General features: G+C 34.8%; 2 protein-coding genes and 1 long non-coding RNA gene across 9 annotated transcripts in view; 1 reads left to right on the top strand and 2 right to left on the bottom strand.

Annotated features, from left to right (window-relative positions):
* Positions 1-10011: 10011 nt before the first annotated feature.
* LOC125679072 (uncharacterized) lies at positions 10012-19768 on the bottom strand. The gene is made up of 4 exons (XR_007371692.2): positions 19426-19768; positions 15877-15991; positions 11359-11436; positions 10012-10251 (listed from the first exon to the last, which is right to left on the bottom strand). It is a non-coding gene; the product is annotated as an uncharacterized LOC125679072 (long non-coding RNA).
* Positions 11569-15319, bottom strand: LOC125654660 (uncharacterized). 4 transcript variants are annotated; one of them, XM_056154591.1, is made up of 4 exons: positions 12535-15319; positions 12281-12431; positions 12103-12158; positions 11569-11982 (listed from the first exon to the last, which is right to left on the bottom strand). In XM_056154591.1, the coding sequence occupies exons 1-4, from the start codon at positions 13964-13966 to the stop codon at positions 11765-11767; spliced, it is 1857 nt and encodes a 618-aa protein (XP_056010566.1). In that variant the 5' UTR covers positions 13967-15319; the 3' UTR covers positions 11569-11764. The 4 variants fall into 4 exon arrangements, with proteins under 4 accessions (XP_056010566.1, XP_056010565.1, XP_056010564.1 ...); XM_056154590.1 differs by having other exon boundaries at positions 11569-12158; positions 12535-13870; positions 15108-15319; XM_056154589.1 differs by having other exon boundaries at positions 11569-12158.
* Positions 18422-24355, top strand: part of LOC125679071 (lachesin-like) — a 41370-nt gene continuing 35436 nt past the window's right edge. For 3 of the 4 annotated variants that reach the window (XM_048917994.2, XM_048917993.2, XM_056154595.1), the window contains exon 1: positions 23933-24079. The gene's annotated coding sequence lies outside the window, so the exon portion shown is untranslated. Of the gene's footprint in view, positions 18515-23932; positions 24080-24355 lie in introns of those variants that run through there. The other variant, XM_056154593.1, reaches the window with a different exon arrangement.

The raw sequence follows: 24355 nt of genomic DNA, 5'->3' as shown, positions 1-24355 counted from the left end.
ATACCATAGGTTATTTGAAGATCATCTAAACTCAAAGGGTATCTTCTGTATAAGTATACATAATCTGAGAATTTTTGGTGAGCATGTGCTCTATGTATGACACACTTTTATAGATACTATAAATATATTAGGTGGACTTTTTTTTAAAAAATTGTATCTAAAAGAACCACAACTGAAAAAAAGAAAAGAAGAAAACTAAGTATGAAATACGAAAGGAAGAAATATTTTATAATTATTATTTATTGGTTATATACAACTATACCCATATAAATAGATCGGGTTCGGAATAGCAAACATGAATCTTTGAAAAACTGATTTTGACAGGAATAGAAGAAATAAAATAAATGAACAAATAAACTAACTGTAAATTACAAACAAATACACCAGGATAAGTACATATATATTATTTACCTTCTACATCCTTATCTTCTAATGAAAAGGTAGTGTAACGCGATCATTTGGGAGAAAATGCCACGTACATGTAGTTGAGTTCGATTCTGACATAAATACATGTATAGAGAAACCTATACACACAATAAATCAGAAATATATGTATACAAAGGGATACCATTGAGTATCACTTCCTTATATTTTTTATGAAAAGGTAGATTAAAGCGGCTATTGAGGAAAAATGTCGAGACCGGGACCGGCTTTTAGCATAATGTTTTTATTTCTCGGTCCCACCGGTCCCGGAGTTTTCACATATTATTTTACAAAAAGAAGAAAATAATATGATCAATTTACTATCAGAATGCAGGCATGAGATGTCATACCTAAGTTATTGAGAAATGGGGCTCAAATATCCTGATGTATTCTATTTTTATTGAATAAAAGTATATGGGACGGGGACCGAAGACCGGGTTTTAGTCACGGGACCGAGACCGAAGACCGGGACCGAGACCGGGTTTTAGTCAGTACCCTATTTCATACAATGTTCAGTGCCATGTTGTACCTTTATGAAACTTATAATCTTAAAAAGTGTGATGACCTATGTATTTTATTTGATAATTTATTAGTTTTAACTCTAATAAATGGAAATAAATATACTTCCTATACTTTTATCAGATAAAAATTCGAGTATGGAGTATGGTATGCAGTTTCATCAAAGACAAATGCGGTGAAATGAAGTCATGTGAATCAAGTGAAATATCTGATACGCTAGAAGAACTTGGTGACTGCCTAATAGCGGACAGCGGCAAATTACCGGAAGGGGCATTGGAGAAGACGGCCCTTCATGTACTAACATTGTTGATGCCAATCATGGACGCAATTATAAGCACCAAGAATGATAATGCATACAAGGACCATAAGACGAGAATTAGTAAGTTTCAAACGGGGCTGAGGAAGACAGAATTCGGGCAAGATGCACTGGAACAGTACACGAGGAGGGAAAACTTAAGAATTTCAGACCTACCCGAAACCGACGATGAGACTACAGAGACACTAATTGAATATGTGAAGTCGCCAGGGGAGTCATAGCAGTCAGCATCTCTGAAAGTGATGTGAGTGCAGTCCATAGGCTGGGAAGGAAGACCCAAAATAAGTGTCGACAGGTTATATCGTCAGATTTACGAACAGAACCGCCCGTAACAGATTCTTGGCCGCACGCAAGAAATTGAAGGACTCTGTGCAATATAAAGGCACATTTATCTCAGAAGACCTCACACAGATGCGGTTCATTATTTCACATTGTGAAAGACTGTGATGAAGTGAAATAGGTGTTGACCCATGATGGAAAGATGCATGCAACCCTGAAGGATGGAAACACGATTCTAATTAACTATCCAGACGATCTGTTCAAATTAGGAATCGATGCCGTGGACTTTCAGAGGCTAGGGCTTGCTGACTTGTAGGGAAAAGACGGAAGGAATTTCCCGGTTAAAAACACTGTTACTGTTCTTGTTTTAAATGTTTGCGGTCTTGTTGCCAAATTAAGAAATCCTGATTTTATTGAATTTATTGACCAGTATGATATTATTAGCTTTACAGAGACAAAATTGCATTGTTACGATGAAGTTCAAATTGAAGGTTATCAATTGCTACACCAGGTAAATCGAACCAATTGTAAATCACGATCTGGTGGCATTTGTGTTTTCATACGTAAATTTTTTTTTACGAGTATGTCAATATAATTCAAAGGAATGGAGCAACCTCTGAATGTGTATTATGGTCCTCTGTTGATAACTTGCTTCCGAAAAAAAAACCCCTGTTTTTGGTGCTGTTTATATACCACCTGAAAGTAGTGTTTATAGTAATGTTGAGATGTTCGATGATATTGAAAACTTTTTAATTGTTCGATGATATTGAAAACTTTTTAATTGAAAATGTTAACACAAACAATGCTCATGTTTGTTTACTGGGTGATTTTAATGCCCATACAAGTACATGTAAGGAATATGTGGATGTGAATAAGGACGTTCTTGATTCATGTAATGTCCCTCTTGGCGATATATCTGCCACTAATTCACATATTTTAGTGTCCTGTAATATACCATTAGATAGAAGTTCACAGGATTTGCATCGTATTGACAGATATGGGAAACGTTTGTTACAACTTTTTGTTAATTGTGAATTATTCTTTGTAAATGGTCGTGTTGGTGCTGATCAAGGTATAGACAAAACTACTTGTAACAAGTCTGTACTAGATTATGCTATTATCTCACCAATATGTTTAAAATCATTTCAGCTGTTACGTTGTAATGTGGATGGTAAAATGCTCACCATATTACAAAACCTATATAAAAATGCCAAATCTTGTCTGAGAAGTGGTTTGAAATGCTCAGAATTTTTTATGTCCAATATTGGAGTAAGGCAAGGAGAAAATTTGTCCCCTCTACTTTTTTCATTATTTTTGAGTGACCTCACTGACTTCTTGTCAAAGGCATATATGGTCTTACTGATGTTTGTAGAATCTCGGTCTTACTGATGTTTGTAGAATCTCGGTCTTACTGATGTTTGTAGAATCTCGGTCTTACTGATGTTTGTAGAATCTCACATTTGTTATTTGATAATGATGATATTGAAGTGTTCTTTAAATTATATCTTTTGTAATATGCTGATAACACTGTGATCTTTGCTGAATTTGCATCCGAATTACAAGCAGCCTTGAATGCCATGTACTTGTACTGTGAAACTTGGAAGCTCAATGTAAATACATTAAAAACAAATGTTGTGATTTTCTCAAAACGTAGACGTTCTGAAAATATTCATTTTACATACAATAATGAAAAGCTGACAACTGTAGATGAGTTTCAATATCTTGGCATTTAATTTCAAGGAAATATAATTTTCACAAGAATAAGGTGAGACTTGTTCAACAGGCAAGAAAAACTATGTTCAGTCTTTTACGCAAGTCTAGAAAATTGTGTCTACCTGTCGATATTCCATTATTGGAACTCTTCAAATTAAAGGCGCGTAAAGCCGTGCTGCCGGGACAACATATATGTACGTAAACATTTCTTAGGCATGCGTAATATAAATTATGGTATCGAATACATATTATAACCGACTGCAAACCACGACACTGATTAAAATTCTAAAGTCAAATTTAGGAATTGATTATTCTTACAAGAAACCAGACGAACTTATTAAACTATGTGAAGGAGCGCAGGTATTATTAATCTGCCAAATCTGACCGATATAAAGCATCAATCGCAAGAAGAACTATGGGGGGAAAACCCTATATGCACATCCAACACAAGAACTTTTCTTGTAATTAATGGGATTCATATGTTATTAAAATTATTTTGTCAGACTATGAAGACATTCATTTTATCATACAATTAGGATAGGTTCATATGGCATGGATTTATAATCGTACATGTACCACCCCCACCCCCCACCCATCCCCCTCATTTTCCAATATTTCAAAATGAAGCGGAAAGATGTATTTATGTTATCTTTATTGCGAGAGTTATCGCCCTTGTCATTTTAATTGCTAATTAGACATACTCAAATAAATATTTCATGATGGTTAGTTTTAAATTAAAGTATATAATACATACAATTATAATCAATGTGTTTCTATAGTAGATTCTATAAAGATTAGCCAGTTTGGGTATGATTAGTATTTTGTTTTAATTTATAAGTAATTATACAATACGGATCATTATGGTATTGTGGATATATAGGATTCTTCTACACGATGGGTTAAAAAACAAGAAGCCCATGGGCCACATCGCTCACCTGAGTCACCTTGGCCCATATCTGAAGACTATATATTTGCATGTAAAACCTTAGTCCCTATTATGCCCCAAACTACCCTTTGCAAACTTGAATCTATACTATGTCAGAAAGCTTTCATGTAAATGTCAACTTCTTTGACCCAATGGTTTTTGAGAAGAAGATTTTTAAAGCTTTTTCCTATATTTGTATGTAAAACTTTGACCCCCCACTTGTGGCCCCATCCTACACCCCCCCCCCCCCGGGTGCCATGATTTGAACAAACTTGAATCTGCACTTTGTCAGAAAGTTTTCTTGTAAATATCAGCTTTTCTGACTCAGTGGTTATTGAGAAAAAGATTTTAATTATATATTTGTATGTAAAACTTTGATCCCCTCTTGTGGCCCCATCCTACCCCCGGGGGCCATGATTTGAAGAAACTTGAATCTGCACTATGTCAGAAAGTTTTCATGTAAAAATCAGCTTTTCTGGTTCTTGAGAAGAAGATTTTTAAAGTTTTTCCCTATATATTTGTATGTAAAACTTTGATCCCCCCTTGTGGCCCCATCCTACCCCCGGGGGCCATAATTTGAACAAACTTGAATCTGCACTATGCCAGAAGGTTTTCTTGTAAAAATCAGCTTTTCTGGCTCAGTGGTTCTTGAGAAAAAGATTTTAACTATATATTTGTATGTAAAACTTTGATCCCCCTTGTGGCCCCGGGCATCCAACCTCCGGAGCCCATGATTTGAACAAACTTGAATCTGCATTATGTCAGGAAGCTTTCATGTAAATCTCAGCTTTTCTGGTTCTTGAGAAGAAGATTTTTAAAGTTTTTCCCTATATATTTGTATGTAAAACTTTGATCCCCCTTTGTGGCCCCATCCTATCCCCGGGGGGCATGATTTGAACAAACTTGAATCTGTACTATGTCAGAAAGTTTTCATGTAAAAATCAGCTTTTCTTACTCAGTGGTTCTTGAGAAGAAGATTTTTCCTATATAATTGTATGTAAAACTTTGATCCCCTATTGTCGCCTCATCTTACCCCTGGGGGCTATGATTTTAACGAACTTGAATTTGCACTTTGTTAGGAAGTTTTCATGTAAATTTCCACTTTCCTGGCCCATTAGTTTTTGAGAAGAATATTCTTAAAGATTTTCCCTATATATTTGTATGTAAAACTTTGATCCCCTATTGTGGCCCTATCCTACCCCTGGGGGGCCATCATTTTAACAAACTTGAATTTGCAATATGTCAGGAAGCTTTCATGTAAATTTAAGCTTTTCTGGCCCATTGGTTCATGAAAAGAAGATTCTTAAATGACCCCACCCTATTTTTGCATTTTTGTGATTATCTCCCCTTTAAAAGGGGCATGGCCCTTCATTTTCAGAGCCCTTCACCCAAGGATGCATTTGGCCAAGTTTGGTTGAAATTGGCTCAGTGATTCTGGAGAAGTCGAAATGTAAAAAGTTTACAGACGGACAGACGACGGACAACAGGTGATCAAAAATGCTCACTTGAGCTTTCAGCTCAGGTGAGCTAAAAAAGCAATCTAGAGGTCTTTACACAGTAAATAAGATGTGCTAATGAATAGATAACACAGATTGGCAACTTCCCCAGAGTTTTGTGTTGTTATACACCCGTCTTGTGATGGACACCTGTATTGTTATACACCCGATTTGTGATGGGTTTTATTGTTATACACCCGTCTTGTGATGGACACCCATAATGTTACACACCTGTCTTGAGATGGACACCCGTATTGTTATACACCCGGCTTGTGATGTAAATCTCAGCTTTTCTGGCTTAGTGGTTCTTGAGAAGAAGATTTTTAAAGTTTTTCCCTATATATTTGTATGTAAAACTTTGATCCCCCCTTGTGGCCCCATCCTACCACCGGGGGCCATGATTTGAACAAACTTGAATCTGCAATATGTCAGGAAGCTTTCAGGTAAATTTCAGCTCTTCTGGCCCAGTGGTTCTTGAGAAGAAGATTTTTAAACGACCAAACCCTATTTTTGCATTTTTGTGATTATCTCCCCTTTGAAAGGGACATGGCCCTTCATTTGAACAAACTTGAAAGCCCTTCACCCAAGGATGCTTTTGGCCATGTTTGGTTGAAATTGGCCCAGTGGTTCTGGAGAAGAAGTCGAAAATGTGAAAAGTTTAACAGACAGACAGACAGACGACGGACAAAAAGCGATCAGAAAAGCTCACTTGAACCTTCGGTTCAGGTGAGCTAAAAAAGGTTCTAGAGGTAAAACTCGACAAACCCTGTAAGGTACGTATAAGTGTGCGGACTTTCCTACTTATATTGTACGTCTTAGTAGGAAGTGTTGCGGTCATCCCTGCTTAATGCTGCCAGAGTGTGTGGTCAAACCCTGCTCTGGATTTGGCATCTCTTAGCTACAAGTGTGCGGACATCCCTGCTTGTTGCTGCGCAAGATCTGGTGTGAGGACATACCTGCCTGTCTTGTGGTAGAGCTCTGGTGTGCGGAAATCCCTGCCAGTGTCTCTGATTAGAACCGGTATTTATATAGTGATAGGTGTGCGGTCATCACTGCGCAAGGGCAGGTGTGCGGACATCCCTGGTTGCCCTTCGAGGAAGTACGCTGGTGTGTGGAATTCCCTGCCAATGCACTTGTTCGCTACCAGTCAATAGATCCTATATAGGCGCAGTACAACTGATTAAGTCTGCGCATTGTACATATTGGCAGCATCTCAGGGCTATCCGTTTCTATCACGGGTACGAGCCCGCGGGGGTTCACACGCAGTGACCTCCCTTGCACGTTACAAAAATAACTTATATATCTGCCAAACTGCATTTTTAGACCTTTATAACACTAACAACAAATGCGTTTCCAAACTGTATCTAAGCTATTTTGAAAATTACAAAATATTGATGGACCTAGGACAGAGAACATCGTTGTTTGGAATTTTTAAAATAAGTGTAGTGGAGTTTTAAAAAAAATGTAACATTCTTGATAAACTAGTGTTAACTACTTAACATATTTAAAAAATGCAGTTTGTCCAATGGCTATTTTATTTAAATATACACCCATGTACTTTAACTTAAAGGGGGGGGGGGGGGCTGCTATGAACGTTTCCTTCATGTCCCAGTAATCTCGCACTTGCTCGCGAGACTTGTGCATTTTCTTACCAATGAGACACAAGAGTCATCAAAGCGCGATAACTCTAATGAGCTGGTTATGAGAAGTATTGTTTGATGCAATGGTTGTTATGGCTCGAAAGTATGGGGATATGAAAATAACAATTTGAGTCTTTGCATTTGGAATTCTGTACATATATAATCAATCTGATTAAAATCAGATCCTAGAATACGCTCACAATCGCGATATGTTTTCTTTCAAACCAAACAATCGCAGCCATTTTCCTTGAATTGTGAACTCCATCGGGATTTTTTAGCGTTTGAATGAAAGAAAACCCGCAGAGAATACAGACGTTGTTTAAATTGCATGTTTTGACAGGTGTGCAGTCGTCTGTCAAACGCGCAGCCCTAACGTAAATAATGACGCAAAGGTTCATGGGAGAAAAATTATCGTTGGTATAAATCAACAGGGTCAATTTGATTGGCTTAACGAAAGGTCATGCGGACGTGACCCTATATGGGGTTACATCAGATCCTAGTGTAGTGATCTAAGTGAGCGGATCTCAGAATCTGGTTTTAATCAGATTGATATATAATGAAAGTTAAAAAGTCTGCTTATAATAGTATTGTATATGGTGAGCTTGGCAGAGTACCTTTACAAGTGTTTATAAATGCCAGAATGATTGGCTTCTAGCACAAAATTGTATCTGGAAAAAAAAAAGATAAGTAGAATGTTTATGATACATGTATTATTTTTGAACTTCACAAAGAGAATGTTTTCCACTCAGACTGGTTGCTACACATCAGGGATATTTCAGATAAAAGTGGTCTTGTAAACTATTGGATTGACCAATTTACCCCAAAGAATGTCTGTTTATCAAAAAAGTGAAAACCACGTGTAAAGATGCATTTATAGTAGAATGGAATTTTTTTCAATTCTTCTAACTTAAAGTGTATTAACTATAGAATTTTTAAAACAGATTTTGGATCAGAGAAATATTTTTCACTATTGCCTTGTGATCTTGTTTATAGTTTGTGTCAGTCACTGATTATCAGTTGAATGTGGCAGATTTTTTTTTTTAGCATTGATAGATCTGATAGGTTATGTGATCTCTGTAATGCAAATGAAATTGGAGATGAATACCACTATATATTTAACTGTGAATTTTTCAATAATGAAAGAAAAATGTTTTTACCTGCAAATATTTACAAAGTTAGAAATGGTATTAGTTTTGCAAATTTATTAAATAGTGATGGCAGATTCACTCTTATCGTTTGGCCAAATTTTGTAGAACTGTAATGTCAATATTCAAAAAATGATATTCCTTCCACTAGCAACCTGACAATTGTACTGTACATATGTTATTTTTTTTATTCATTCATTACCTGTTTGTTACTGTTTGTTTTATATGTTTGTACTTTCATGCCACATATGAGGCCAAAAAGTGAAATAAAAAGTTTCAAAGTTTCAAGATTTAAAAATCTTCTTCTCAAGAACCACTGGGCCAGAAAAGCTGAAATTTACATGAAAGCTTTCTGACAGATTTCAGTTTGTTAAAATCATGGCCCCCAGGGAAAGATGGGGTCACAAAGGGGGGGGGGTCAAAGTTTTGCATACAAATATATAGGGAAAATCTTTAAATATGAGCCAAGTGACTCAGGTGAGCAATGTGGCCCTTGGGCCTCTTGTTTAAATTCTTTTGGAAAGATGTTGGACAGTTCCTTATTAAATCATTTAATTATGGGTTTCAAAAAGGAGAATCATCAATTTCACAAAAGCAAGGAATTAGCTCCATCTTACCAAAGGGAGAAAAACCAAGAGAATTTCTTAAAATCTGGTGTCCAATATCTTTACTTAATGTCTCATACAAAATTGCTTCCGCATGCATTGCAAATAGAATAAAAAGTGTTTTAGATTATCTTATACATGACAACGAAAAAGGATTTCTCAAAAATAGATTTATTGGTGAAAATACACGTATAATTTATGATGTTCTTCAATGTGTGCAGAACAGGAATATACCAGGAATTATTTTGTTTATTGATTTTGAAAAAGCATTTGACTCAATTTCTTGGAAATTTATGTACAAAACACTAAAAGTCTTCAACCTTATTAGATGGATACATGTAGTTTATAATCCAGCTCAATTATGTGTTATTCAAAATGGTATATTTTCACAATTTTTCAAAATAGGGAAGGACTGTCGACAAGGGGACCCTGTTTTCCCTATATATTTAATCTCTGTGTAGAAATCATGGGATATATGATAAAAGAAAATAAAAGCATAAAGGGAATAAAGACTGGCAAAGAAAAAATCTGTTTACTTCAATATGCTGAAGACACTGTAATATTTCAAGATGGTTCAGAAAAAAGCGTTCTTTAGATCTTCTTTTTCAATTTTCCAAATTTTCAAGACTTAAACCAAACATCACAAAAACAAAAACTTCATGGATTGGTTCCAAAATTAACTCAACAGACACATTATGTAGTGATACTGGACTTAAGTGGACAGAGGAACCATTTACAGTACTTGGAATAATATTTACTGCAGACTTAAAAAACATAATGCATTTGAATTTTCACAAATGACTTCAACACATTAAAAAGGAGATAAAGTCCTGGTCAAAAAGAAAGATGTCTCCAATTGGAAAAATTACTATTATAAAAAGTTTACTTTTATCCAAAATCACTCATTTGTTTACTGTTCTTCCACAGCCTGATAAAAAATGGAAAAAGAATTGGAATTTTTTTTTAATAACTTTATATGGAACAACAAAACAGAAAAAATTTCAAGAAAAACAATGTAACTTTCAATAGAGGATGGTGGTCTTAGAATGACGAATATCAAGCTCTTTATCAAATCTTTAAAACTAACATGGTTTTGAAGATTATTTCATACAGACTCTGGTTGGATTCCACTGTCATTGAAATCACAAAATGTAATATTGCCCATCTATCTCAGCTTGGACCAGAATACTCTAAAGTTAAAGCAAAGAATATTAATAATAGTTTCTGGAAAGAAGTTCTAAATGTATTTTCAGATTTTCTAAATATTATATCATGCAACACAACCCCAGGAGATATTTTAGTGGAACCTTTATGGTATAACAATAAAATCATTATCCAAAATAAGTATGTTTTTTCAAAGTCTTTGTATGAAAAGAGGTTTACTATTGTAGGTGACTTGTTTGATGGTAACTATATGCGTTTTAAAGATATTTTTGAAAAATTTTCTCTTAAACTCCCCTTCACTTTTTATGAGGGAATGAAAAGAGCAATTTGGCATTCTTGGCCTAATGTTAAAAATTACAAGTCAAACTCCACTACAAGACCTTTTCAACCAGATTTTATGAAAATATTGAATAAGAAAGGTTCTAAGGCAATCTACGATATGACATTTTTTTGTGTCTTCCTATAAGTACAATAAACCAGAATGTGAATCTAAGTGGACTAAAGAACTCAAGTTAAAGGAGGATCTTGATTGGAAACAGATTTATAAAAAATATTTTTCAATTACATTAGATACAAGGTTAATATGGTTCAATTCTAGAATTATTCATAGAATCCTAGGCACAAATAAGTACTTATTTCTGTCAAAAATCAGAAATGATAATTTATGTTCTCTGTGTCGAACTGAAGCTGAAACAATTCTACATGTTTTCTTTTATTACCCAAATGTTTGTCCATTATGGTCCCTTTTAGAAAAATGGATATTTGAAAAATGTAGAAAAAGACTCAAATTTGATGCAATTACAGTAATACTAGGTCTTCCTAGAGAAGATGAAGCCATCAATCTAATAATATTGCTTGTCAAAAGGTATATATTCCAAAAGAAAAATGAAAAATTACTATTTCAGAATGTAGTCAAGTACTTGGAAACATTATTTTGAAGAAAAAATATATGAAACAAGAACAGAGCTGATGTGTTCAAAACAAGATGGTTGAACTGGAAATGTTTATTTGAAGATACCTGATGTAATAATCTATCAATAGTTTGTTGCTATATCTTCCAACCATGATGTACATGTGTGTATGCGATTGGTTGTTTGTTGTCTGTAATTGAAATTTTAAAAAGGGGGCATCACCTTCTATGTAGTCTAGTAGAGATCCGGTTCTTGCGTTAAAATCACCAGTAATCACAATGTTTCCCATATCTGTATACTCTGTAATACAATCACTCAGAGTTTTAAATAGACCACAATTGTAAATATCGTGGAGTTTTGAGTCTATAGGTGGAATATAAACTGCGCCGACATACATATGAGCCGTCCCATGCAAAAAGGGCCCTTATGGTAAAAATTATCAAAATTAACTTTTTAATGGAATATGATAGAAAACAACATTAAAAAGACACATGTGAAGTTTGGGTCAAATATTCAGCATATTTACTGAGATATAGGCTGTCAAAGGTTAAGATAATATTTCAATGACGTTACAAAAAATGACGTTGAAATGACGTTAATCATTGTCGGAAACAATTGAAACTTTCACTTATTCTTCATGAAATTCTGGACATGTTGTGTCCCTGAAACATTCCCGGACATGAGGTCTGATATGTTTGTATAAATATTTCTGTCGTTCTCTACTGAGTCCGCCCGGCATTATCTCTGGTGGTAGATTTACACTGATTTGGTCGTGATTACTGAGGATTACTGGGACCTTGTCGCCATCTACATCAACGCTGCATAATACAACTCCAGGCAGCAGTGCTGAAAAAGTGAAGTAATGAAACTTGCGTATCCCTTTCAAAGGCTGAAAAGTTGTTTTTATATACTCTTTCCATTCATAGTATTTCACATTTCCACCCTCTATTATCACAGCCTCGTTACTTTTGGAGGACTTGGAGACTACGTCAGCAACATGCTGTAGAGTGTCACAATCTGATCTAAAAACAAAATGCATCGCCGCGTAAAGGTTTTGAACAAATATAGACTATTATAGAAATTCTCGATTATGCTAGATACAATTTTATTTTTGGAATATTAATTGATATTAACACAATATCACCTCCTGTACTTCTTTTTGATCTGAGCAAAGCCTGCATCCACTTGACATTTTGTATGCCCTGGTATCTGCATGTGAAGTTCAATTGCTCGATGTAGCCCAATCATGACCCGCCATAGCAAATATCCAATCACATACCGGTTTTTGTTTTGACCTAAAGATGAAGTGAGCATTAGAATATTAGAAGCAGCATATACATGTGAACAAAATGAATAGAACTAGGTGTATATGAAAAAATGAAGATGAAATATACATACCTGGACAGTTATCACAGTGAAGAACAGCACATTTCTCTCCCATGCTATAATTTTGAAAATGGTGATGAAGTATGCTGATGACTGTATTTGGCCCATGGGCATTCTTTCCATCTCTTCCAATGGTCTGGTCTTCATCAATCAAATAATTTCGCTGAGATCCCGCTCCCTCCATACAAATTCCAAAGATCTGAATTTTCCGTGGTGTCTCAAAGAATAATGGCCCTACTTGTCTGGAATGATGAGGTACAGACACACATTGCGCGAAGTCAAAAGTGTAGTGAGTTTTGAGGAAATCTGTGGAACAGGGTCTAACAGGTGGCTCAGGAAGCTGAATAGACTGATGTTCTTCCCTGGCTTCTTTAATGCACTGAATGTAGAGGTGATGCTCCCTCTCTGCTTTTTCAATGTGATCTGTAAAATTTCTTGTTGCTGTAAGCTTTTCATTTTCAGATCTTGCATTCAAAATGTGCTCTCTGTGGCGCTCACAGGTATTGCATACATCAGATCTGGTGTTGGCAATCTGAATGTTAGGAAGGCAGGCAGACCAGATGGAATAGAATGAGGACAATTTAACAGCACGAATTTGGACCTCATGACAAGCTTCAACATATAACTGATGAATTTCGTTCTTTGGTGTTGAACAAGGTAGAAAAATGGGTGGTTCGGAGTCGCGACCTTTTGGAGCAGCTGGCATAGGAAGTCCATTATCTTCAGAATATCGATTGATAAACTGCACGACAAATTTAATTTCTTCAAAGGACAGGGCATTGTGTGGTTTTTTCCCGATGTTTCCATGTGTCCGTGGTTTTATTCCATGGGTCTTCATATGCTTCACAAGATTTTTAAAATGTTTTTCACCAATGTCATGTAAAAATAAAAACACATCTTTACATACTTCCCGGTCATCAAAATTGTATTCGTATCTCTGTCGTTTGGCATCGCGTCTTGAAGATCCGCCACCAGAACTTTTACTTTTTAGCTTTCCCATAATGTACATATCCTTCTCTTCCTTGGAAAGTTCTCTCATGGAATAAATATGGTGACTGATTTCTTCAAAACTAATATTTGATATGCAATCCATTCTGCAGGGGCAGCCTTTGATTATCTTTTCACGAATTGTTAAGTCAAGATTGTTATTCTCCCAGTCCTCCTTCTCTGAATTTAGGTTTTTATTCTGATCATTATCAGGATGCACAAGTTGAATTCTTTGTTCTAAAATATTTTCGTTGGATTCATTTTCTGATGCAGTTGAAATATCACTATCGTCTGTATTTTCATCAGATGATTCAACACTTTGTGAAGGAGGAAAATATTCCCTATGCCACTCGTCAATAATCTGTAACAAAATATCCCTGTGAAATTCTACATGTTCACATACCATGCAAATATTTAAACCTTCATGTATTTGTTTAAAATAAAATATCAAATACATTCATATTACAAACAGAGATTTTACAGTAGTACTGAATTTAAATTTTGACAAGTTGTTGATCTCAGTACAAAATGGTAATATCTTTTTTATTATTATAAGTATTAGATTGTTTATGAGCTATTCATTAAATAGAAATCCAGTAAATAGTATTTTTATTTATCATTAGCATGTTGATCAATTAAATGTAAGACTGAAATAAGCACCTAACTACAGAAATATTTTATCTGAATAAACGTGTACGACGGCATATATATTATCAATCTACTTTGATCGCAATTCTACATGCAGAAAACTGCTCTGCACTCTGCATATTTCGATTAATAATAACCGCATTTGATAGAAAAAATTGTATTCAGTCTTTCTAATTTGAAGTCCCAGATATCTCTCTCTCTCTCTCTCTCTCTCTCTCTCAGTAAGAGTAATAAGGGGTCATCCACTATGGTCATTCTTATTAAACTGGATTTATGTATTCAAATATTTATATATTTATTTGTTGAAACAAAACTTTACTTTAAAAATTGTTGATGAATTTGAAAAGATTAATTCTTTATTATTTTTTTGAATTTAATATGATCATTGTTTATTTAATTTTTGAGTAGCCACCGGTGAATCCGCCTATGAGATACGAAAACAGCGGGACGTAACTCTAAATTTTATCCATTTACCTATAAATAGCCGCGATGAAAACAAGTCATTTTAGGCACTAAATAAAGTTTAGAAAGCCAGATGATAACCCCATTATGATATAAGAACAATTAGTTATTTGTCTTTTTAAAAACTTTATGAAAAATAACTAGGATATCACAAGCGGGACATATATAAACACATGTACATGCACGGAGCTCAACAATCGCGAATGTAAACAAACGTACGTCATTGATTTATGTTTTAATGAATATCGGTAAAATAAGTATTTTTCACTTAAATGACAAATCTCTAAATTGTATCATTTGATTTGTTTAATCTGCTTAATGCGTAAAATTGCATGTATATATATGTGGATACATATGATCTTAGATTGAAGTGCACCTGCAGTACCCGTCAACATATGCGCGGATCCCAAATCTTGTGCATCGAAATATTTTATAGGCCTAATTGTCACCAAGACAATATTGGTTATGTCTGTTTATATAAAACTCACCTCTAAAAAGTCCATGTTTTCCTCTTGTTAATTCCAGGTACATGTCGGCATCGTTCCAGGTGATTTATATAAACACAATCACGTTATATTGACAGCATTGCAAACATAAGTAACAGACGCAACTTGCAAATAATGACGTTATCTTTACCAGCGTTTTTCTCATTATGACGTCAATATACATAAGGGCCCTTTTTGCATGGGACGGCTCATATATTTTTGGTCCTGAAAAATATCTTTACTTATTTGAATCCAAACTGTTGTATCATATTGCATTTCGTGTATTTTGACATATTACTCTAGCGTGTCTTTAACCAGTATAACTATCACCTCTCCTTGTGATCGATTTGTTATACGTTTTGTTCTATGAAAAGCATGGACCCTATAACCATTAAGGGAAATATTGGAGTACTCAGTAATCCAGCATAGAAGAATACATATAACGCAGTCTAGTAAGCAGTTTTGGAATTTTTTTATTTTCCAGGCCACCATTTACGTTCCATACGCGGCACTTTATACATGTATCACCCTTAGCTACCCCTATTCATCGTCATCTAGGGATGTATCGCTCGGGGTTACCTGTTTAAAAATTTCCCATTTACATAAAGTCGACCTCTAACAAAAATCGCTCGATCGTTGGTTATTTTCCTTGGCCCTCCACTATACAAGTTCAAAATTACCGTTCTAAATCGGTTTAAAAAAAAAAATAAAAATAAAAAAAATACTGTCAGTAGACACAATTAGCCTTATAGCACTTTTAATTTCGACTCACTAGCTCTTGGAAAACTCTGTGTCGCTGTAGTTTTGTTGGTTTTCTCGGACCGTTGGAACACCTGACCATCGTTCGGCATGCCATTCGTCACTCAAGGAGTATCAAAAATCAAAAACTGAAATCATAGTATCGGCCAATGGAAAAACTTACAAAGCAATATTTTAAGTCTATAGCTCTCATCTCATGACTGTTCTTGAAATGATTCCAAAAGAATTCTCATGCTTTGAATGATATTAGGCTAAATTATATACCAGAAATATTTCATACAAGACCTAATGTTTTCTATCTGCATCCAAACATGAAAAATTACTTTTAAAATTGTGTAAATTCATACAATTAATTACCGAAAGAGTAGACCTTCCGGTCAAATGTATATAGTCTATCATTGAACTTATTCATTATAAAGATTGTGATATATATTTATATGAATTACTTGTGCATTCGTGAATATTGTTTTTGAATGCATGTTTAATATGTTCTCTATGATGTGTAAACAGCGAATGAGAAAAATAAAAACTTGAAACTTGATAACATGTCAGAAATACAGTGTGGTGTCATAACTAAGTCAATATTCACGTTTTACGCTATCTATTTCATTGAAACTTTAACATCGACCTTTAGCAACCTTGGGTGTGGATGTTCTTGCAGTCATATAATACTGAACAACAAGACACCGAAACCAGAAACTACAAATGTTTGTGCTGTTAATGATGCAAAGGTTATTATTAATTGAATATTGATGAGTTTAAAAAAAAATGTCTAGAAAAGCAGTTGTTTTCAATGAATTTTATAGCAAAATAAATAGAAGTTGTCAAGTTGACTCATTTATGGAACTATGCTGTAGGTCTCATCGTATCCTCTCAATCAAATCGAACCGTATTTCTCGACAATCTCAAGATGTTCTAAAGTACTTCGAATTCAATTCTAAATCATTTGATAATTTATAACATGTATGACTCATAGCATATGATCTCATAAAATGTAATGCCCTCAAATGATTCCAAAAGTATTTTCATTCGTCTGATAAAATCTCAGGAATATCTTATCATATCAATCAAATCTAAGTATATAATCTCAGTATATCTCACATTCTAGAGAAAGATTAAATTGGATTAATCTCACTTAAATTTCTAAGTAATTTATCTTGTATTTCTTTAAAAATAATTTTTATTTTTAATCTAGCAGTGTTACAATTCTTTAATACATGTAAAAGTATATTTCCTTTTCTCAATTCAATTTCAATTCAATTTATTTCGCTCAAACCATGTTAAACGGTACATGAAGTATAATAAATATAATACAATGTACATGCAAGAAAAATCGTCAGAGGTTCATATATAGAACAATACAACTTTCTTAGATACCAGAGGGGGACATAAAATACAATGTATGTATAAACATAATAGTAATACGTTTAAGAGGTAGCAGAAGAAAATTACGAAGAACAACAGATAATCTTAAAAATATGAGAAATAAAAACACAGAGATTTCTTAATATTTTCATATCTTGAGTTGACAATAGATTAGAAAACTTCAGAACAGTTGGTCTTTCATAAAAAATAATTGTCTATGTATTTTTTCCTTAATTGTGAAAAAGTTGGACACTGTAAAATAATATGGAATTCATCTCCTATTTCTCCTTTATTACAAAATGTACATAGTCTTTCATTCAGGGGAATACCATGTCATCTTCCTGTCTCTATGGGTAATCGGTGATTTGAAGTGCGAAATTTCATAAATAATTTTCTTTTACAGGCAGAGTAAGTACATATTTCTCAAAACATTAATTAGGCCTATATCTTTACTAAAATAACAATTATATATAGAATAGTATTACCCTGCGCTACTCTACTAGAGGCGCAGGGTAAACGATTAACTCTTGTGTTTAGAATAAATATACCTTGAGATATAAGGTGGGTTTTTTTTCTTTTTGCTTATATAAATCATTGATATAAAATTTCTAAAAATCACAGCCAAAATACCTTCCCGTGTTGCTAATTACATATGTACTATACAACATTATCTACTGTAACAATAACTGATATATGTATGTGATTTTGTAATTACTATAAATGTGCAGTGCAGGTGACCCCTGGACTCCGTGGAGACGTTACACCGACTAGTCAACCCGTCGAGTCTGACAAAACTTAAAAGATTTATAGATAAGCCTAGATCTACATAGATATCTACTACACATTCACTTCACGTACAGTCCACAGTTGATAATGTAATCTGTCTTACAAATAATGATCTTTAGTACTCCATTTCTTAATATCATAGGTAGGCCACTCGGTCCGATTTCCAAACCACGCGATCTCATCCAATCCACGAGGTCTTTATAACGTGTTTCAGAACATTTGCTTGCTATCGTAGCACGAGTAAACTTTAAATTAATAAGTACTGTAATGATTTATATGATGCTACATCGGTACATTTTGACGGAAACGGCAATGGGTGCGAACATATTGTACAACCCCATTTGTTTGGAATACTTCCTTAGCCAATAGGGGTCATTGATTGCACGACCACAGCGCTTTAAAAACAGAATACACAAAAATTAAAGTAACACACAGAAAGAACAAGTTAATATAGCTCTGCTCTAGTAGACAGATACAAGAACGACTGGACAACGAAATCAGTAAGTCGAGTTTTTTTGTGTGTTTAAATATAGCATATTTTTGGCCACCTTTTTTCCTTTGTTTTATCATTTTATACTGGGAGACAACAAATACATGCTGTATGTGTTCTGTCCAGTTTTGGAGCCTAGATGGTTTGTTTTATACAATATGTGTTCTGTCCAGTTTAGGAGCCTAGATGGTTTGTTTTATACAATATGCGTTCTGTCCAGTTTTGGAGCCTAGATGGTTTGTTTTATACAATATGTGTTCTGTCCAGTTTAGGAGCCTAGATGGTTTGTTTTATACAATATGTGTTCTGTCCAGTTTTGGAGCCTAGATGGTTTGTTTTATATAATATGTGTTTGTTTTATACAATATGTGTCGGATTGGCCTCTCAGTATTTTTATACGATGCTTGAATTTCGTCATTTCAAATAAATGACAATTATGGAAACAAAATGTTTTTTTGTTGTTTGGTAAATAAAAATAAACTAGCTTCATTGAAGGCAATGTCTGTAGCTTTGGCATAAAGAAGTTTTACTTAAAATATAGTATCACATTCAAACAAAACAAAGGAGTATGTATTACTGGACCCAAATAATTTGCCTATTTACCAAAAGAGAAAGAAATGGGGACCGTGATTTCACTTCAAGATGCCAAGAACTTCGAAAGATTGAAGTTCGAACCATCGAGAGACACCAGTAGTTTAAAAATATACCGTAAATCTGATCATTTTCTATGTAGATGAATATTTTAACAGCAAATTTAATATGTTGAATAAGCAAAAACAAATATTTGCAGTCACCAACTAACTGATACTCACAATTTGTTCGCACAAAAATAATTATAGTTAATGATGATAATCCATATTTTTACATTCATAGATCGTAGTTTGCGTCATAATCTGTTCATAAAGTCTAAACTTTACTTACCGAACAGAATTTTTGGGAGTTGATTTTATCAACTCCTCTATGCAGTCACTCGGCTCCAAGTGATGTGGACCTGAGCTCTTCTTTACAAACAGATGTAATGTTCAGCGGTAGCAACAAATAGTTCGTAAACTGTTTACGTATTACACGTTTAAATGCATAATTTCTGTAAAATCGACTTTTCTACCGTCGGTCAATTGAGTATGTTAATTGAAAACGACTAAAATATCACTAGAAATATAATTTAACGTCAACAGCGATATTTCACACCATTCAAAAATCCCTACACGCAGACAGAATATTATCGATCATAATATACACACGGGCCACGCGGACTGAAAGTCTACGCTTTAAATAGCGTGGGCCTAGAAAAAAGTTGGTGTCTTTGAAATTGTGGTTTCTGGGTATTCTATAGTAGTCGCGTTGACCTTTCAAATTCAAAAGATACACATACATGATCACACGTGTCCACAAAAAGCTGGGCACGGTTGACGCCTTATATCGTTGTATTCTTAAGTTGCTGTCTCATAAATTTAATATAAAAAAATTCTTAACATATTTTCCTACTATACTCGTGTCTAAACATATCTTCAAATATCCATTAAAGCCCCATACGACCTGAAAATTCCCAGCTTCAAATGATTTCGTTTGTTGACGTAGCCATGTTAGGTAGCCGGTCAATTCGGATCCCGGTTAATTTCCATACTTGCACAATAACGTCTAGATGTGGACTAATATCCCCAAAAATATTTTAGCTAAATATTTTAAATAATATATCATCCCAGTGCCTTTAAATAATAATTATTCAAATAGCTAAACTCACGGCAATGCGGCTTTCATTAGTCTGGTCCGATCTCAATCCCTGCCACACGAGTGTTAAGGACTTTTGTAACATTTTCATGAATCAAGAGCTTATTTTCCCTTTAGAAAAACTATATTCTTTAATTTCTATAAATTATTCGTATTGATAATAAATGAAGAGCGAATACATAACATATAACGAATTTTATGAATAGATACCAACAACAACAGGGTTCGAATTGACCGGCTACCTAACATGGCTACGTCAACAAACGAGATCGTTTAAAGCTGGGAGTTTTCGGGTCGTATGGGGGCTTTAATGAATATTTGAAGGTATGTTTGGACACAAGTATAGTAGGAAAATATGTTAAGAATTTTTTATATTAAATTTATGAGACAGCAACTCAAGAATACAACGATATAAGGCCTCAACCGTGCGCAGCTTTTTGTGCGCCGTAAATCGAAGGTTTTTATAAAGGGTGGATCTGTAGCTCTCTGTTATGTCAAAATATTTTTTCAGATAGCTACAGTTCTGCAGCTAAAGTAAGATCATACACAATTTTAAAGATAAAATATAAGTAAATGTTTAAAGTTTAAGTTCAAGTTCTTACATTGTAAGCAATGAGGAATTGTTTAGTCGAATAAGTCATGTCAATCTTAAAGAGAGTTTTAGAAAAAAATATAATTAAAAATTAGCATAAACCCAATAATTATTAAGTTATGTGTGGAGTTTTTCAAACATGTTCTTGTGCTAGAATATTAATGTAGTGACATATTTCGACAAAAATAAGAGTATATAATATGTTGGATTAGTAAAAGACAATCCAGACAACTTATCAGTGTCTATATGGACATATGCACGTAGACATAAGTAATTGCGTGTTGATTGTTATAGAGACACAACATACGTTATTTTATGACTATTGAGTGTACTTCTCTAGTCTTTTTATTTGGAATAATTCTCAATAGTAGAAGCATCTGGTGCAAATCTACGTAAAATCAACTCCCATCAGTACTTTCAGTACTTTGATTGTTAACAAGTGTTCAATATTATATTGAGCCTTACAAACAAAGCCAATGTTGTTACAAGCTTTGTCAGCTGGAACCAAAACATATTCCTCATGTAACCAATATCGAATTCTTTTATCAAATAATATAGATAATATAGTTTGTCTGATAAATTAAGCGTCACGATTTGTTAACTATATTTAGCATACTTAGCAATTCTATACTATATCAAAAGGGTGTAGTTTACAGATTTGAAAACTAAAGAATTTGTGTTATATATACGCACGTTTATTTGTGTTTTCACTTCCACGCTGACCTTGATGTAGGGAGAGGGCTATAATACACTGTGCCTGCTGCCCAATCCCATTCACTTTATGAATCAAACATTGTTTAAATTCAATACCACAGTTATAACTGATCCAAGATGGCACTTAATTTTATTATACTAAACAATCTCTCTTTCACATTACTTTATGTATTGTCAGTTATAACAGCAACTCAATGTGACCTTGAAATATATTCGGACCGAAAACTTATTCAATTTAATCCCTTTGTGCCATGTGTGTGTGTGTGTGTGTATATATATATATATATACATATATATATAAAAGCACAAAAACCCAACAACACCCTACTTTCTTAAAGTGTCGGATCTGAGAAGATACAAGGCCAGTAAAGAAATTTATAAAAGCACTGAAAAGGCCACGACACTGTTGGTTATTTAAAACTCAAATTTTCGACGCAACCCGCGTCTTTATCAAGAGACATATATTACATAAACAAATAACACGCACGACAAGTATCGATAAACTACATTGGTGACAAGAGTGATACTTGTCGTTTTTGCGTGTTATTTGTTTGTGTAATATATGTCTCTTGATAAAGACGCGGGTTGCATCGAAAATTTGAGTTTTAAATAACCAACAGTGTCGTGGCCTTTTCAGTGCTTATATATATATATATATATATATATATATATATATATATAGGAGACATTTTCTATCCTTTCTTTCATAACATTATTCAATATCTACACTCAAAACCATTTAATTTTGTTGAACACCTTTGGTACATGTATTTCATGTTTCTGCATCTATTCTCCATGTAATAAAGTATTGAAAAAGAATTTATATATTTTCTGTTTTCTGGTCAATTCATTCTTTTAAATGTTAGCATTTTATTTTGTCATGAAATGAAACAGTCATATATATATATATATATATATATATATATATATATATATATATACTACTCAAAATTTGATAAGGATCATAGATATTTTTCTGTTTAAAAAATTAATAACTGCATAACTGGCAATATTGTGTCCAAGTGAAATCAAAAATGTCAACAAACTTGCACGTGCATTTCATGCCATGGGAAATGCGTTTCTCATCACAGTTTATGCTTTTGGTACAATTGCACGATTTTCACTCAGGCATCGGTGTCTGATTCTTTCTAAAATTTCAAACTCACTTGAGTGTTTACACTACGTTTATCAACACAATGCCCCCTCAACGTGTAAGGCGTCGCCTGACGAAAGAACAACTGGGCAGATGTATTGGAATGCTTGAGGCTGGCTATTCACAACGTGACGTTGCAAATGCACTAAACGTCAGCCAGAGCGTTGTAAACAGGGCCTGGAACCGATAGCAAACTTTTGGTACAGCAGCACACCGACATGGGGGTGGTCGTCAGAGGTCGACAACCTAACGCCAAGACCATTTTGTGGCTCTTCAGGCACGACGCCATCCCTTCTGGACAGCAACCAGTCTACGTAACGACCTCCTGAACGCCTCGGGGGTGAATATGTCCACTCAGACGATACGGAATCGACTTCACAATGCAGGTTTCAACTCGAGAAGGGCATGTGTTCGAGTCCCTCTGACTGTTCGACACCAGCGGGAGCGATTGGACTGGGCTGAAGATCATGTCACTTGGACACAGAACGATTGGGTTCAAGTTCTGTTCACCGATGAGTCCAGGTATTGTTTGGACTTTACAGACAGGAGGCACCGAGTGTGGCGAAGACAACGTGAACGTTTCCATGATGCCAACATCAGTGAACATGACCGTTATGGTGGTGGTTCCATCATGGTCTGGGGTGGAATCAGCAGGGATGGAAGAACAGATCTTCATGTCCTGGAGAGAGGAACAATGAGGGGGGTGCGGTACCGGGATGAGATCCTCGATGTTTACGTCAGACCCTACGCTGGTGCTGTTGGCCCTGAGTTCATCATGATGGATGATAACGCCCGTCCTCATCGCGCCAGGGTAGTGGAGCAGTACCTTCAGCAGGAGACAATTGTCCGTATGGACTGGCCAGCGCGCTCGCCGGACTTGAACCCGATTGAGCATGTATGGAACATGCTGCAGATTGCCCTTTCACGCCGTAGAGCACGACCCACGACTTTGGCAGAGCTCGAAAACGCCCTCGTGGAAGATGAAGATGTTGTGAAATTCAATGCTGATATGTTAGACCTATCTACGCTAAAGCCGACACATTAAGAGGCAGGCACTAGAATAGTTCTTCATAACACACACTGTTCTGAAGTATCCATTGTTATACTAGCATCTGACACCGATGTCTTATTGCTACTTATATCATTCTTTTCAGAAATAAGTACTGAGACACTTGTCGATTATTGCTTGAACCTTTTCAAAGCCTAAATATATCCTGTCCATGTTGTTGTGGAGAAAACATTCTTTTTTTCAGAGTGCGCAAACATTTGGTAACATTTCATGCACTGACAGGATTCCCAATATAATCCTTTGGTGCTAGAGGCGAGCAATCGCGTGCGCCCGCGGCTCTGCTGAACAGGATTCAGGTCTGATTATATACTAGCCTCAGGTACGTATCATAGTTTTTCAAAGGGGGTGGGGTTATAAAGTTAGCTTCCAATGAAATAAGAAAAAGGAAAGTTAAGAGATGAAAAATAATTGGTCTGAAGTTAAAAGTGCTCCTTTTTGAAAAAGTAAAAAATATCTTGACTCATTATAATGAGTTAATTATCTCCTTATAACGAGTAAGTATCTCGTTATAACGAGTTAGTCATCTTGTTATACATGTACATATAAATTAACAAATTTCACCAATAAACTCTTACATGAGTAGTAAATATCGTAA

The sequence above is a fragment of the Ostrea edulis genome, chromosome 2 (assembly GCF_947568905.1).
Source record: "Ostrea edulis chromosome 2, xbOstEdul1.1, whole genome shotgun sequence".
NCBI classification, from domain to species: Eukaryota; Metazoa; Mollusca; class Bivalvia; order Ostreida; family Ostreidae; genus Ostrea; species Ostrea edulis.
Note: the sequence above shows the minus strand (reverse complement) of the source record. Positions and strands in the feature narration are given on the sequence as shown.

Excerpts from the sequence above, each read along its gene's own strand:
- LOC125654660 (XM_056154589.1), bottom strand. The coding sequence starts at position 13,966 with ATGTATTTGATATTTTATTTTAAACAAATACATGAAGGTTTAAATATT. Across the intron at positions 12,432-12,534 it reads TCACTGTGATAACTGTCCAG|GTCAAAACAAAAACCGGTAT; the intron begins GTATGTATATTT and ends CTTCATCTTTAG. Across the intron at positions 12,159-12,280 it reads ATCAAAAAGAAGTACAGGAG|ATCAGATTGTGACACTCTAC; the intron begins GTGATATTGTGT and ends TTTTGTTTTTAG.